The 14,597-nt window shown below is 41.0% G+C and overlaps 1 protein-coding gene across 3 annotated transcripts in view; it reads right to left on the reverse strand.

The window, feature by feature from the left end:
• The window catches only part of mast2 (microtubule associated serine/threonine kinase 2), a 240,637-nt gene extending 227,924 nt beyond the window's left edge, over window positions 1–12,713 (reverse strand). For 2 of the 3 annotated variants that reach the window (XM_034179342.1, XM_034179341.1), the window contains exon 1: window positions 12,217–12,713. In XM_034179342.1, coding sequence (XP_034035233.1) covers window positions 12,217–12,291 — 75 coding nt within the window. In that variant the 5' untranslated portion in view covers window positions 12,292–12,713. The remainder of the gene's footprint in view (window positions 1–12,216) is intronic. The other variant, XM_034179340.1, reaches the window with a different exon arrangement.
• Window positions 12,714–14,597: the final 1,884 nt, after the last annotated feature.

Raw genomic sequence — 14,597 nt, forward strand, 5'->3', positions numbered from 1 at the left:
GATGTGTACAGTTGCGCAGTGTTGTGCAGATTTGCTTCCAGTCATGCAGTGTTGCACAAACTTGCTTAAAAACTGCATACTTTCTGTTTCCAGTGCTCTACGCAGAAAAAATTAAACAGGTGTAATTTGTTGCATCCGTGTGGCGTACCCTAAGCGTCCCTCAGCGTAATGCTGTGTAGGGTAGCATAAACTCAGCGTACTGCTGCTTAAGATGGGTGTAGAGCCGCGTAGTCTGTACGCCGTATTACGCAGCTCTACGTAAGCCTGGTGGGAAAGGGGATTTAAAACACAGTCAATCACAAAGGACATTAAAATGCTGCACTTTTCCCTTTGTCCAGTGTCACATCACACAGATATGACACTTTCTCACTAAATAAACATCAGAGCAGAAGAAACTGAAATAAACCACCGGTCATGTGCTGCACCTGACTGGGACAAAAAAAAAACAAAACACAGAATTCCTAGAAGGATTTTAATCTGAAACCTGGAGCTGCAAGTATGTAATTTCACATCATCTTGATAAAAGTCTCCTCTGGTATTCAGAAAAATGTATGTGGTGAATCATTAATGGTGAACTGCTGTCTGGCGCTTTGTTTAATTTTGATGACTTCCCTCAATGTTCATCACTGACCTCATTCAGACGCTGCATCTTCACACGGTCGTATAAAAAGTGACAGATGAGCCGCCGAGGTAAGAATTCTGGGTAATGAACACTTTATAATCAAAGCACTTCATTCTCCAGCTTCCAGCTGCCCATTGTGTCCCTTATGGGCAACAATCAGTGTTCAGCATGAACAATGTGAGTCTGTCAGTCAGCCCGGCGGCTTCCATGCACCTGAGCCAACAGCCTCAGGAGTCGTTGTAGCTCAACGGCTCCTCAGCAGCGCGCCCGACTGGGCACTCACCCAAAACTGGTCCAAGGTGAGGAAGGAAATCACAGCCCCCCGCGAGAGTTTTAACGGTTAACCAAAACAAGCGCTAATGACCACAAAAGAGCAAACAGCCAAGGCTACTGTTAGTGGTAATCCCACACAGAACTATTTTAACCAACAAGCAGAGAGTTTCTCATAACTTCAGAGACAAACACATAAAGCAGCAGCGCGCTGACCACAATGTTGCTGCCACAAAAACCCCAAAAACCAAACTTCCTGTGTGCGACTCCACCTGAATGAAGAGATGACCATCAACAACTGTTGTAATTAAACTATTTCCACGCTAACCTCATTCATTCTTTTTCTACCGTTTATCTGGGTCCAGGCCGCTGTGGCCGTAGAACAAGCAGCTCATCCCACACTTCCCTAGCGTGGTAAGGCAGAAAATTTTAAATGGAAGAAGCTAGTGTAAGACTTCAAGAACGGTAAATTCTGTAAGAGATTTTTACACAATTCAAATAGAGAAAGAAAAAAAAAACTGTTCAACAAATGTTTTAACCTGCAGAACCCGAGTCAAATGCACATTTTAAACCTTATTTTCCTTTGAGATGGAAAGATGACGTGTGACTCTGAAATCTTTAATATGGCACCAAATTTGGGCAGTTTGGCTTAGACAAGTCCAAGTCATTTCCATGTCAATGAATGTGTGTTGGACTTCATTTCTATCAATCACTGAAAAATACAAACAGTACTTTGGTAAATCTGTCCAGAGTTGACAATTCTCAAAAACAGAGTGACAGCAAGAAGGAGACTATTTAATGAAGAGCTGGTTCAGGTACCGAGACGTCGCTGGTCTAAGTCAAAACATTAATATGTGTCATCTTTAAAAGGTCACAACTAAAGTAGCAAAAAAAAAAAAAAAAAAAAAAAAAAAAACATCACCTTGGAAGGGCAATATGACACAAAACGTCCAGTCATAACAATGTGGACAAATCATAGAGTGTATGGATAAATCCTTTGTGATGTCACCTTGTAGAAGCTCAAATGGGGCGGCTCCATTTGTCACTAACTGACTCTGCCTAAATCCCAGCCAACACACCACCAAGCTATCAACACATGCCAATGTACATGCCAACATATGTGCTAATGCATATGCTAACAAATAAATTGAATGATACTAAAATTTCACCCAAAGGAAATACTGGAGCACGGACTTGTTCAACAGTCCATTAGTGCAATTAAACGCAAGAGTAAGTCTTCAGATATACGAGGTCTGTTAGAAAAGTATCGGACCTTTTTATTTTTTTCAAAAACCATATGGATTTGAATCACGTGTGATTGCATCAGACAAGCTTGAACCTTTGTGCGCATGTGGGAGTTTTTTCACGCCTGTCGGTTGCGTCATTTGCCTGTGAGCAGGCTTTGTGTGAGCACTGGTCCACCCTCTCGTCGTTTTTTTATTGCGAATAAATGAACGATTTGGAGCTTTGCTGCATCAATTTTTTTTCCAGAAACTGTGAGAGACCTCCAGGTGGACACCGTTCGGAAAATTAATATGGCTTTCAGGGACGATTTTATGGGGATTATACAGATTAAGGAGTGTTACTGCCGCTTTAAGGACGGCCCACAACTGCTGAGAGCGCTCCCAGCGCCGATCGACATGCTCAGACCCCGCTGAAACAACCAGATCATTTCCAACGTGAAGGCTTTGTTGATCCGTGACGTCGTCTGACTTTCACAAAAAGGCAGAAGGCGTGGACATCAGTACTTTTTCAGCACATTCCACTGTTACATGAGTTTTTTTCATGGAAAGAAAAGCGGAGGGACGCGCCACGGAGCCGTTCATTACGCGGCACAAAACCACCTCAGTGTTGGTCTCACAGGACGGCTTTGAGATGGCTTTCAGACGGATTCCGGTTGCTTTTCAGTCATGTGATTATCCGGCTGTGATTGTGCATGAGCTGGACATGCCCCAACATGTCCTGTGAGGCTTCATCACGGCGTTGCTTTGCGCCATTGCTCCTCTTTCCATGACAAAAACTCCTGTAACAGTGGAATGTGCCGTTCATTTCCAAACTGGACGCTGTCTTGATCCAGTATGTCGTCTGACTAGCACAGGAATTGTGAACAGACGTGGACATCAGCACTTTTTCAGCACATTAAGACAGACGTGCGGAGGAGTTCAGTGCATCGCGGTGGAGCCGCATGGCGCAAAGCAACGCCAAGATGAAGCCTCACAGGACATGTTGGGGCATGTCCAGCTCATGCACAATCACAATCGGATAATCACATGACTGAAAAGCAACCGGAATCCATCTGAAAGCCACCTGAAAGACGTCCTGTGAGACCAACACTGAGCTGGTTTTGTCCCACGTAATGAACGGCTCCGTGGCGCGTCCCTCCGCTTTTCTTTCCATGAAAAAAAAAAAACTCCTGTAACAGTGGAATGTGCCGAAAAAGTGCTAATGTCCACATCTCCTGCCTTTTTGTGAAAGTCAGACGACCTCCCGGATCAACAAAGCCTTCACGTTGGAAATGATCTGGTTGTTTGAGCATGTCGATCGGCGCTGGGAGCGCGCCGCGCTCTCAGCAGTTGCAGGCCGTCCTTAAAGCGGCAGTAACACTCCTTAATCTGTATAATCCCCATAAAATCGTCCCTGAAAGCCATATTAATTTTCCGAATGGTGTCCACCTGGAGGTCTCTCACAGTTTCAGGAAAAAAATTGATGTAGCAAAGCTCCAAATCGTTCAGACATTTATTCGCAATAAAAATCCGATGAGAGGGGTGGACCACTGCTCACACAAAGCCTGCTCACAGGCGAATGACGCAACCGACAGGCGTGAAAAAACTCACATGCACACGAAGGTTCAAGCTTGGCTGATGCAATCACACGTGATTCAAATCCATATGGTTTTTGAAAAAAATAAAAGGTCCGATACTTTTCTAACAGACCTCGTACATGATAACATGCTGAGGAATGACACACACACTTGGTCATGCCCATAGCAGCTAACAGGCTGGAGACCTAGCAGCATACATGCTCCTAATTATTCATAACTTTATGTCTTAAAAAAGGCTTAAACTAAAGAGTTGTACATAAAAAAAAACCTCCCACATACAGCTGTCATAAAGCTAGCTAGAGAGACCAAAAATATTTTTTGTACTAGGTTCCATACATGTATATTTCTACTGTAAATTTGGACATTTTAACATGGGGGTCTATGAGGAGTGACTTGCTTGTAAAGCCAGGATCAAGTGGACATTGAAAGAACTGGAAGATTTAGGACTTCTGCATCAGCTCCATTTTATTAGCAGTGGAGGTTGGGGCTCATTTGTCAACTAAAGTTCTAATGTAAAACGGATTTATAGCTGCTGCCTCTCGCGTCATCTTTCATTGGACGAAAAGCACAATGCAGAATAATCCTGCCCACTAAAGGCACAACAATCTGCCAATATCTCACTTTGTAAAAAACAGTAGTAGTACAATTATGTTCATTCAGCCAATCATCTGCTGCGACCCACTCTCAAATGTCCACGCTTAGATCTGTCATGGTCAACGAGTGGCCAAAATCTAACAATGATGACCAATAAAAAAGTGTCTAATCTACCACCAGACAGTTCTTCACAGGCCCCTTGTGTCAACGTCCATAATTACAGAAGGACACCCGTCTCTCACTAATGTCCACAGGGGAATTCTCACGCTTGACTTTTGTTTGCTGTTTCATTTGCAGCGCTGAGTTTGATGCCCTTTTTGGCACAAATTCAGACAGACATTCAACCACAACCAGGCTGCCCACAGTGAAAAACTCAAACACCAAGAGGGGAAGAACATAAATAAATACTCTGAAACGATAATAAAAGTAGGGATGTCCCGATCCGATCATGTGATCGGAAATCGGGCATGATCATGTGGTTTCAGACTTGATCAAAATCGGATGTTGCATCCCGATTTGGAATCCGATATAGATTTTATCCTCATTATTTTGATCAGCGCTATTTCAAGCTCATTACTGCAGATTAATGGGTCTTTCACACGTCGTAAGCATCAGCAGCGTCAAGAATTGGTCTAAAAAGCTTTATTTTCAATGAGACGTGTTGCTTTTTAGAGGCGTCAGAAGTGTCGCATCAAAAGCTGAGTTAAAGCGACGCTTCTCATGAAGCACGCATTACCGCTTGTCGACAGGCTGACGTGGTCAAAGTTCAACCCAATCTTTTTTTTTTTTTATTGAACAAAAGAAAAAACATAAATTCAACCCAATCCAACTTTCGACACACTGAGCTGTGACGTAGCTTTGTGCAGTCCAATAGGAACGACACGTCGGGCCAAAACACGGAAGGCAAGTGGCAGAAACCACTGATCTGTGCAAAACAGATCGGTGCAGAAACCACTGATCTGCTCATTTATAGAGCAGTTTTTTGAAGAAAAATCCTCGGAAATGTATTTGTTGTTGTTGTTTATTACCTCAAAATTTCTGATTAAAAAAAGTTTAGAACACTTGTAATTAAATAGCTAAATAAATCAATAAATGGTTGTTTAAAAACCTTTCATCTGTAAATTAAAACCACCTGTTATTTCAGATTAGATCATTTCTTGTTTAACAAAAGGAACCTTGGACATTTATTTTTACACAAAATAACATGGAAATTTGTACTTTTTTTTTTTAAGTCTGGTAGATTATTACCTGATTGTTCAAGCTACCTCAAGGAGAAGTGCACTGTTTAAGTGATAAATAATAAAATAAGGTGATTAAAATGAAAATATTATATATTTAGCATTTGTTCATTGTACATTCAGTTTTTTAAAGTATCGGATCGGGACTCGGTATCGGCAGACACTCAAAATCAGATGACTCGGAATCGGATCGGGACCAAAAAAACCTGATCAAGACATCCCTAAATAAAAGTGTAGTCAGACATTTCAATAAAAGGTGTCAGGTGTCAGACTCTGTCACCTACTCCACACATTTTGTAAAATAAATAAAAACTTAGACATGAGTCAGAGGACTCCACCTCCACGTGTCACCACACGGGTTTTGTTTTGTTTTCACAACATGCTTTCACTGTTCATGGCATTAAAAACTCCCCAGTAACTCTTCACAAAAGAGTCAGAGCTGATTAATCCAACATGTCAAAAAAAAAAAAAAGTATAACACTGTGATATGATGGAAGCAGTGTTACCAACTCTGGTGCCCTGCGGCCCACATAAGGCCCAGTCTTCTGTGTGGACACGCTTTATCAGGATGTCTGCATTTAAACTTTGAAGAACGAAAACAAAAGTGGAAGCACGTGTACCTTGAAATCTGTTGGTGATAACAGACGGATTCTGACAATAAATTAGCACATTAACTTTTGTTTATACCCAAACATGTCTGCACGCATGCAGTTAGTGGTGGGGTACATGAAGCTGAAACAAAGTGCTCCTAGTCTTTTGACATTCTTTTGGCATTTCTGTGTCTTACATTTTTCCACACAACGCTCGGAAAAATGCCGTTCTGCCGAGCTGTGCTACCACATCTCAACGGGTGTGACTCTGCAGAGCCGTATTTTTGAGATCTGTCCAGAATTTCTGAAAAGCGTCTGTCGTTGTGTCTTCTTATTTGAAATACGCTCCCTTTGAAATCATAACAGCTGCACATGCAGTGAGTGTGTGTACAAGAGCATTATCTGATAGAGATACTTTTGAATCAAAATACGCTACCTTTGAAACCATACATGATACAAATATCAATACGTGCTCTATACACGCACTTGTTTGTGATTTAAATAAATAAATGAAACTGAACCCAGCTAACACGGAACGTCCTTGCAACGTTGCTGGGAGGTTACATTTTCGTTGCACAATTGGGAACGTTCTGTCCACCTCCTGGCAACTTCCATCAGGCACGTTTACTTGTTACAGTTTTTGGACATTTCTTTGGAACGTTGTACTTACGTTGAGGGGACGTTCTATTAACTACTATATATAATTCACCAGCCTTATCAATCTATATATTGATTAATAAGGCTGGTGAATTGGTATTGTTGTCAATTTAAATAAAGTGATTCCTGTATTTTCTTTCTTAACACTTATATTTTATAACTTACTTAATTTTCCGAAAGTTTTCATTCTCAGGGATACTTTAGTAGGCCTACCGTCCCGATGATAGTCTAGTCCGGATTGACCGGTCGATCGCATGGGGGGGGGGGGGGGACTCCCGCGGTTCATTCTATCTGCACATGCGCAGGGTCAAGAGGTCATGAGGAGCTACAGTGGAGAGTGACGTGAGCGTATAATGGTGGAGGAAAAAGATCCCAAACTTATCATTTTCATCCAGAGTGGGAGGAAGATTATTTTTTCGTTTATTCAAATGGAAAATCCATCTGCCTTATCTGCAATGCAAACGTGGCATTACCGAAGAAAGGGAATTTGGAGCGGCATTTTAAGACGATCCACAAGAGCTACGATGCTAGCTTCCCGGCTAAAAGCCGGCTTGCAGCACAACAGGCCATTTTCCCCGGACAAATACCACCAGTAAGGCTGCAACCACAGCTTCTTATCGTGCCAGCCGTGTTCTGGCAGAAAGAAAGAAATCATTCAAGGATGGTGAAATTGTGAAAGAAGCTTTCATGGAAGCTGCAGATGTGATCTTTGCCGATTTTAAAAATCAGAATGAGATCGTGTCTGCAGGATGTGCAGCTCTCAAGAAAGTCTGTTGCACGACGATGCGAGTTCATGCGGAGGATATTGATCAGCAACTGAAGAATGATACTGAGGTATGTGAGTGTTTTTCTCTGCAATTCGATGAATCCACTGATACTGTGGACGTGGCTCAGCTATGTGTTTTTATTAGAATGTTTTTTGACAACATGAATGTAAAAGAAGAACTGCTGAGCATTTTTCCTTTGAAAGGCCACAGGAGAGGCACAGATATGTTTCAGGTTTTTATGGAATTTGTTAATAAGAGCCAGCTGCCCCTCTACAAACTCATTTCTATAACCGAGCTGCCAGCTCGATGCCATCTTAATAATGTATTTATACAAACAACCATGTCATCAGATTTCATTGCATGAGAGGCCTATTAACTGATCGAGTAGTTCTGCTGTGTTTATATACGTGTTCCTGCTTTCAGCAGCACTGGAGCTGTTTCATGTAAACTAAACTTGAAGCAACTTTGTAACAGATGGTACACAGCAACGACTCGACAGACTGGAGTCAAAGGTAGACGGCATACTACAACTACTGTGGAGGAATCAGGCTGCTGAAGAAGCTGACTGCATTGGAGATAATGCAGGCCAGACTTAAAACAACGGAGGAGCTGGACCAATTCAGCAAAACGCTGGAGGACCAGGAGTTTAGGAGGACAGTGGTAAATTATTGTTCCTAACACTTTTGCAGAAGTGGTTATTTTCATAAAAGTTGCATACTGCCATTGCACACATACTTCTTTTTACTCTGTCACAGGTGAATCTGCTGAAACAGCTGTCTGGATCAATGCTGAACTCCTTTGCCAGGACGATGCTCGGTGAAATTGGGATGTGGCGGTTGTAGGCTGGCGTCAGCCTCAAAGGATGGAAAGAGAAGAAAGCCCTGCAGCCTCTCACTCTCTAGAGTTTTGAAGAGTAAGTTATCAAGGTGTCTCACTGCATCATTTAATTTTAGTTAGCAATTAAAAAGAATTTTATCGTTTCTCCAGTTAAAAAAGAGGAAAATACAAGACCGTTTTTTATTTTGTTTTTTGTGACAGAAGCCTTCAGCAACAAGATGGAAATTTTACCAGATGCTATCGATGATGCGTTAACTGAAACACTGCGCCATGCAGCAAAGAGGGTAAGTAGTTAAACTTTTATGGCATCAGCAACTCACAGGTGACTTGTACTAGCACCATGGCCACACCTAGTCATTCCCTTCAATCAAATCCGGGTCCAGTGTTGACTGTTTCAAGAGTAAAGACTGTGACTGGCTCACATGCACCCCAGCTCTTTGGAGCAATCTTTCTCTCTCAGTCCGTTCCTCACATTCTGTATTCTCTTTCCGCAAACATCTTAAAACCTATCTGTGTGAGCTCACCTTCCCTCCATAGTGTAACTGTCACTCGGCTGTGTTGACAATTGGAATTCATTCATTCATTATTGGTTTATTTGACAGGGACAGTGCATATTATATATATATATATATATATATATATATATATATATATATATATATATATATATAGGGCACACACTTTAACGTAAATATGCCAGTTTTAGCATAATACTAATTTCCATCCGTAGTCTCCAGACATAAAATATAAAACACAGAGCATTTAACAAGCATAAAAACATTGATAATTTACAATATAATACACTGTCATATTTTAATATAACCCAGAGCCATATAAAGGAGGAGTTAATCTGTTCCGGTCAAGATGGAGGTTAAAATGCTGTTGTCTCAATATAAAGTGCAGGAAAGTACTGAGGTAGAATTCAGTTGTAGGTGTGTAAAGGTACAGTCAGTTTTATTATAAGATGCTGAATTAAAGTGCTTTGTCGCGATAGTAAAGTGCTCGATACAGCTGCAGTATCTCTTTAAAGTGCTGGTGTGCATAAGTTTACCTATGTGTTGTTGTGTGCGTGTATATGAAAGTATATTGTTTTCGCATGTCTTTAACTCGTAATGATTACAGGTTTGGTTTTCTTTCAGTCATGTTTTAAGCTGTCTTGAATAAAGCAAATGTGGGGCTGAACCTGATTGTCGTTGGCAGAGTATTCCATGTGCTACTACCCCTAATAGAGAGTACATTTTGAGCAAAGACAGTTTTTCAAAATTTGATCTCGCAATCACACCTAGCGGAGGATCTGGTGTTAATTTCATTGTTGCTTTTCCTGTTAATATAGTTCCTCAGAGGGAGTGGGGCCAAATTGTGTAGGGACCTGTACACAGCACAACACATTTTAAATAGCATGAAATTCTCAAAACTTAAAAGATTATATTTTTCTAAGATTGGATGGTGATGAGAAATCTGTTTTTTTTTTTTTTTGGTCCAATATTTTTATGGCTTTTTTGTACAATTGTTCTACTGGTTTCAGTACAGTTGTTCCTGCAAAGGACCATGTTGTAATGCAATACTCTATATGTGACATGAAGTGTAAGTAAGATTTGGCCGCATCTATTGTAATAAACGGTCTTATCTGTTTAAAATTAGATCGATTGAACTTTACAGTGTGATTTACCTTTTTGATATGTTTTTTGAATGTAAGATTTGGGTCTAATATCACTCAGAGATATTTGAATTGGTTCACAAGCACAGTTCTTCCCCTTCCAAGAAAACATGGGATCTGGCTAGCTTAATTGATCTTTTGGTGAACATCATACATACAGTTTTTTGGTGTTCAGCAGAAGACAATTTTTATGTAGTCATTTGTGTATTTTACATAGTGCATTTGTGAGGTCTACAGATATTTTGTCACTCTTTCCCTGGGTAAAGATTACTGCGTCATCTGCATACATTTGCATATTTAGTTCAGAGCACACATCGGGAGATCATTTCTATACAGAAAGAATAATAGAGGGGCTAATACTGAGCCTTGTGGAAGACCAACATAACTAGGGAGATACGAGGATGTGGCACCATCCACCCATCCACAACAACACGCTGCTTTCTGTTTGAAAGATAGGATTGAAACCATTGAATAGTATCCTCTGAAAAATTAAAATATGAATTGTAAAAATTGAGATATTGAATTAAGGATTCTGCATATTAATACATGGACTGGTTGAGCGCCCTTGAACTTCACTGTGCTGAGGGGACTGGCACTATAGAAGTTATTGTATAGTATTTTTATGAATGGTTTTCTTTGTTTTTTTAGGCAAAGAAGGAGGATGAAAGAATTGGTACTGGTGTTAATGCTGACTCAGATGCTGGGGTGGATGAAGCCCTGGGCGACGATGTGGATGCCGATGCCATGGACCATTGTGTAGTGAATGATGATGCCATGGACAGCAGTGCCATGAGTGATGATGCCACAATTAGTCATGGGTCAGATGACAAGTGATTCATTTTATACTGAGAACTTATGTCTCCCCCTCTGTAAGGTGTGGGGGAGACATGAAATAAGTGCCCAATTTTCCTTGCACAACAACTTTTTTTCCTGGATGCCATGATCATCAACTCGACTGGAGTGACGCTATGTTTGTTTTGATCCACCTTTGTGATCCACCCACCATTGTGGGAACAAATCAAAAGCTGTGTTCACCACGGGGACACGTTCGGCACTGTTCAGGATTGAGTTTTTTTTTTTTTTTTTACCGATGACGAACAATGCGTAAAAAAAATCTGACCGATGCAACTACATCGGTCCAAACCGGTCTGGATCCGGGACTGATGTTGCTGCTTTAAAGGGTGGACGGTGGAGACATCTTCAGTTTTTGTTTAACGTTGACCCTTCTAGTTCATTTTAGACTGAGAACTTATCCATGGCTTAATGCTATTGTAACTGTAATAATACTGGATGATGTCACCTGGCTTAGTACCTGAGAAATTGGAGTGTATTTTACCTGTTTCTATGACTGTATTATTTTATGTTTATTTATTTATGTAAGGTAAATTATTCTATTGAAGTTTTATTGCACTAAAGTCACTGATTGAGAAAAGAAATTTTGTTTTCTAGTGTATACAATTGCACAGTGAAAATAACAAAATCTTTGAACCTTAGTCATAGGTCACAATATCACAGATGAGAACTGATCCCTGGCTTAATGCTATTGTAATTGTAATAATACTAGAGGGCGGATGAGAACTAATCAAGTTACTGAGAACTTGTCCATGGCTTAATGCATTGCTATTGTAATAATACTTCTAAAGTAATAAACTTGCAATTTACAGACTCATGCAGTGTTCACAGTGTTCCTTCGTGTTGGGGGACATTGCAACAACGTTGCAGCAATGTTGTGTCACAACCTCCTGAGAACGTTCTAGGTTGGTTGGTTGGCAACGTTCTTGGGAACATCCCTGGAACGTTCTGGAGAGTCTACAAATGAACGTTCCTACAACGTTGTGATGCAACGTTACTGCCACTTTGATGTAACGCTCAAGCAACGTTCCATTGTTAGCTGGGAAAGTGTTTCAAAGCTAAAGCTTTATGGGATGAAGGCTACAAAACCACATGCTGCTCAGAATTACAGGTAGCACTTTTTCGTAGAGTAGCATGGATTGGTGGACTGGTGCTACGGCAGCACTTCGACAAAGCAGCACAAACTGTCAGAACTCAAGCCTGAAAGTGTTTTCTACGGAAAACACCGTTTAAAAAAGATATGATTAATATGTGCTAGTTGACTTGGACTTTTCGGTCTTTCCGCAGCACTTTCGCTCCGTTTCCACTCACCGCCTCTTTGTCTTCGCTCTCCTGTTGCTCCATATTACAGAGTTTTCTCTTGTTCTTGTTCTCGGTTTTCTTCATTTTCCGGCTGATATAATCTGAGCTCCAGCCCGTCGATCGCCTCGGTTCGAATCCCGCTCACTGTGACCCGGACAGCCACCGGCGGCTACCCTCTGCACATCTGGACAATCGATGACGAGCGACGAGCTGCCAGCGAGCTTCACAAACACCGTCAGAGCGATCGAACCGTCGGTTTACGATGAACCGTCCATGACGAGCTGCGGTCGGTCTTCGCGGCTAGCGCTAGCTGAGAGCTAGCTGAGCGTTTCCCCGCGCACACACCGCGTCACCAACCTTCGGCTTCAGTCCCACAGGTTTGATCCGCCACGAGGACCGATATGACTGTAACGTCCACTTGGCTTGTCCTCCTTCCATGCCCAGGTGTCCGCTGACACCGGGTACCGGGTGGAGCTCTGAACCAACAGGTTCTTCTCGACGCGGCTTCTTCCTGACACTGACACTGTGCGGATGTCAAGAGAGCGACAATGAGAAGAAGACATCTGGATGGGGTCCTTTCAACATAAAAGCATCGTGTGTTTTTTGAAATTGTGAAGCACTATATCTGTTGGTGTTAGATTTCCGAGTACAAAATCATCATGGTTCAGAGTAAGGAGCGGCGTCCCCCAAGGATGTGTCTTGGGGCTAATGTTCATTCTGCTATACATTAATACATCATTTAGGAAGAAAGTTCAATTTAAAAAAAAAAAGCACTGTGGTCATACAACTCTGGAAAAAACAAATCTAAATCAAATTATCCCTACAGGAAGAAGTGCGACAGCATCTGCAGAGCAATGCAAAGTGAGAGAAACAACACAAAAGGCAGATCAAACAGATAAAATCACAGAGGAAAATGATTTTTTAAAAAATGAAATACTAACCTACCCCAAAACAGTGTAAACAGACTGATAAAAATGTATTTAAAAATGTGAATACTATAACTCATGAATTCGAAGGAAGAGGAGTGTCTGTATTTCAGTTTGTGGACTGGATTTGTGGAATGAAAAGTTATGGAGAAGCACAGTTTAATTTAATGTATTGAACTTATAGAGCACCAAATTAGGACAGTGTTGTCTCAAGGCGCTTCACAGGAAACAACTAAAAAAAAAAAAATTAACCAAAAGATCAAAAAGCATAATTAAAAGATTAAACGCATGAAAAGTAAAAAGAATAAAAAGCATAGTAAAACAGTATGTTAACCATATAAAATAGAAAAATGCGTTTTCAGTCATGGCTTAAAAGCCTCAACAGAGTCCGGCTGTCTCACTAACCGGGGAGATCATTCCACAGGACCGGGGCAGGATGAGAGAAGGCTCTATTTCCCACAGACTTTTTATTCACCCTAGGGACACAAAGTAATCCTGCGTCCTGTGAATGCAAATCCCGGGCCGGTACGTAGGGTCCAAGTAGATTCAAGGAGCACAAATATAGAGAACTTCAAAAAGATGTACAGAGTTCCCTCTGTACAGCTTTACTACTACTACTACTACTACTACTACTACTAGTACTAGTACTACTAGTACCAGTATTATTGTTGGTAATGGTGGTGTCATGCACCTTCAACAGTATTTTAAAGCAGAAGAACCTTTTATTCTGAAAGAATATTTGTTATGAGTGGTTTCAGTGAGTTTTCTACGGTAGTTTTCTGATCATTTTGGTTTTGTTTTGTCTGCTGCCACCTACTGGTACACATTAAAAGCATTACTGTCTGATCAGGATCATGCACGACAACAAGAACAACAACAATAACAATAATAATTATAATAATAATGATGCAAGGTGAAATCCAGATTGAAATATGTCCTACTGGCTTGGCTGGCCTGGTAGTTTATTGGCTGATATGGTCATCAATATAACTGTCAATGCATTCACAGATGCAGTTGTTAAATTAGAAATTATTCCGGTAAGACATTTGTTGCTACATACATTTCTACGTGTGAGATTAGTTGTCAATATACATCCTAGCGGTTCTTTTCATCAGCATCAATGCAACATTAAATGCATGTTTTGAGCTTATTGTTAATATGCAGGGTGTATGTATCTTGTGTATATATATATATATATATATATATATAATTATGTGTAATGCATGCACTCTCACAGTACACGGTTCATCACTACGGCTGCTGCAGATATGAATGTGGACACGTTTTTGCAGGTGAGTTAAACTGTTCATCAGTTTATCTGTTAATCCAGTTCAGTGCAGCGTTCAAGGGGTCAGGAGGACTAATCACTGCTTTCTTTGTGGTGGAGAGGTTAAACAGCAGCTTGCATGTTCTGCAGAGACCATCAGAACTCACGCTGACGGTCAGATGTGACCTCATGTCCAT

Source organism: Thalassophryne amazonica, chromosome 10, assembly GCF_902500255.1.
Source record: "Thalassophryne amazonica chromosome 10, fThaAma1.1, whole genome shotgun sequence".
Lineage (NCBI taxonomy): Eukaryota > Metazoa > Chordata > Actinopteri > Batrachoidiformes > Batrachoididae > Thalassophryne > Thalassophryne amazonica.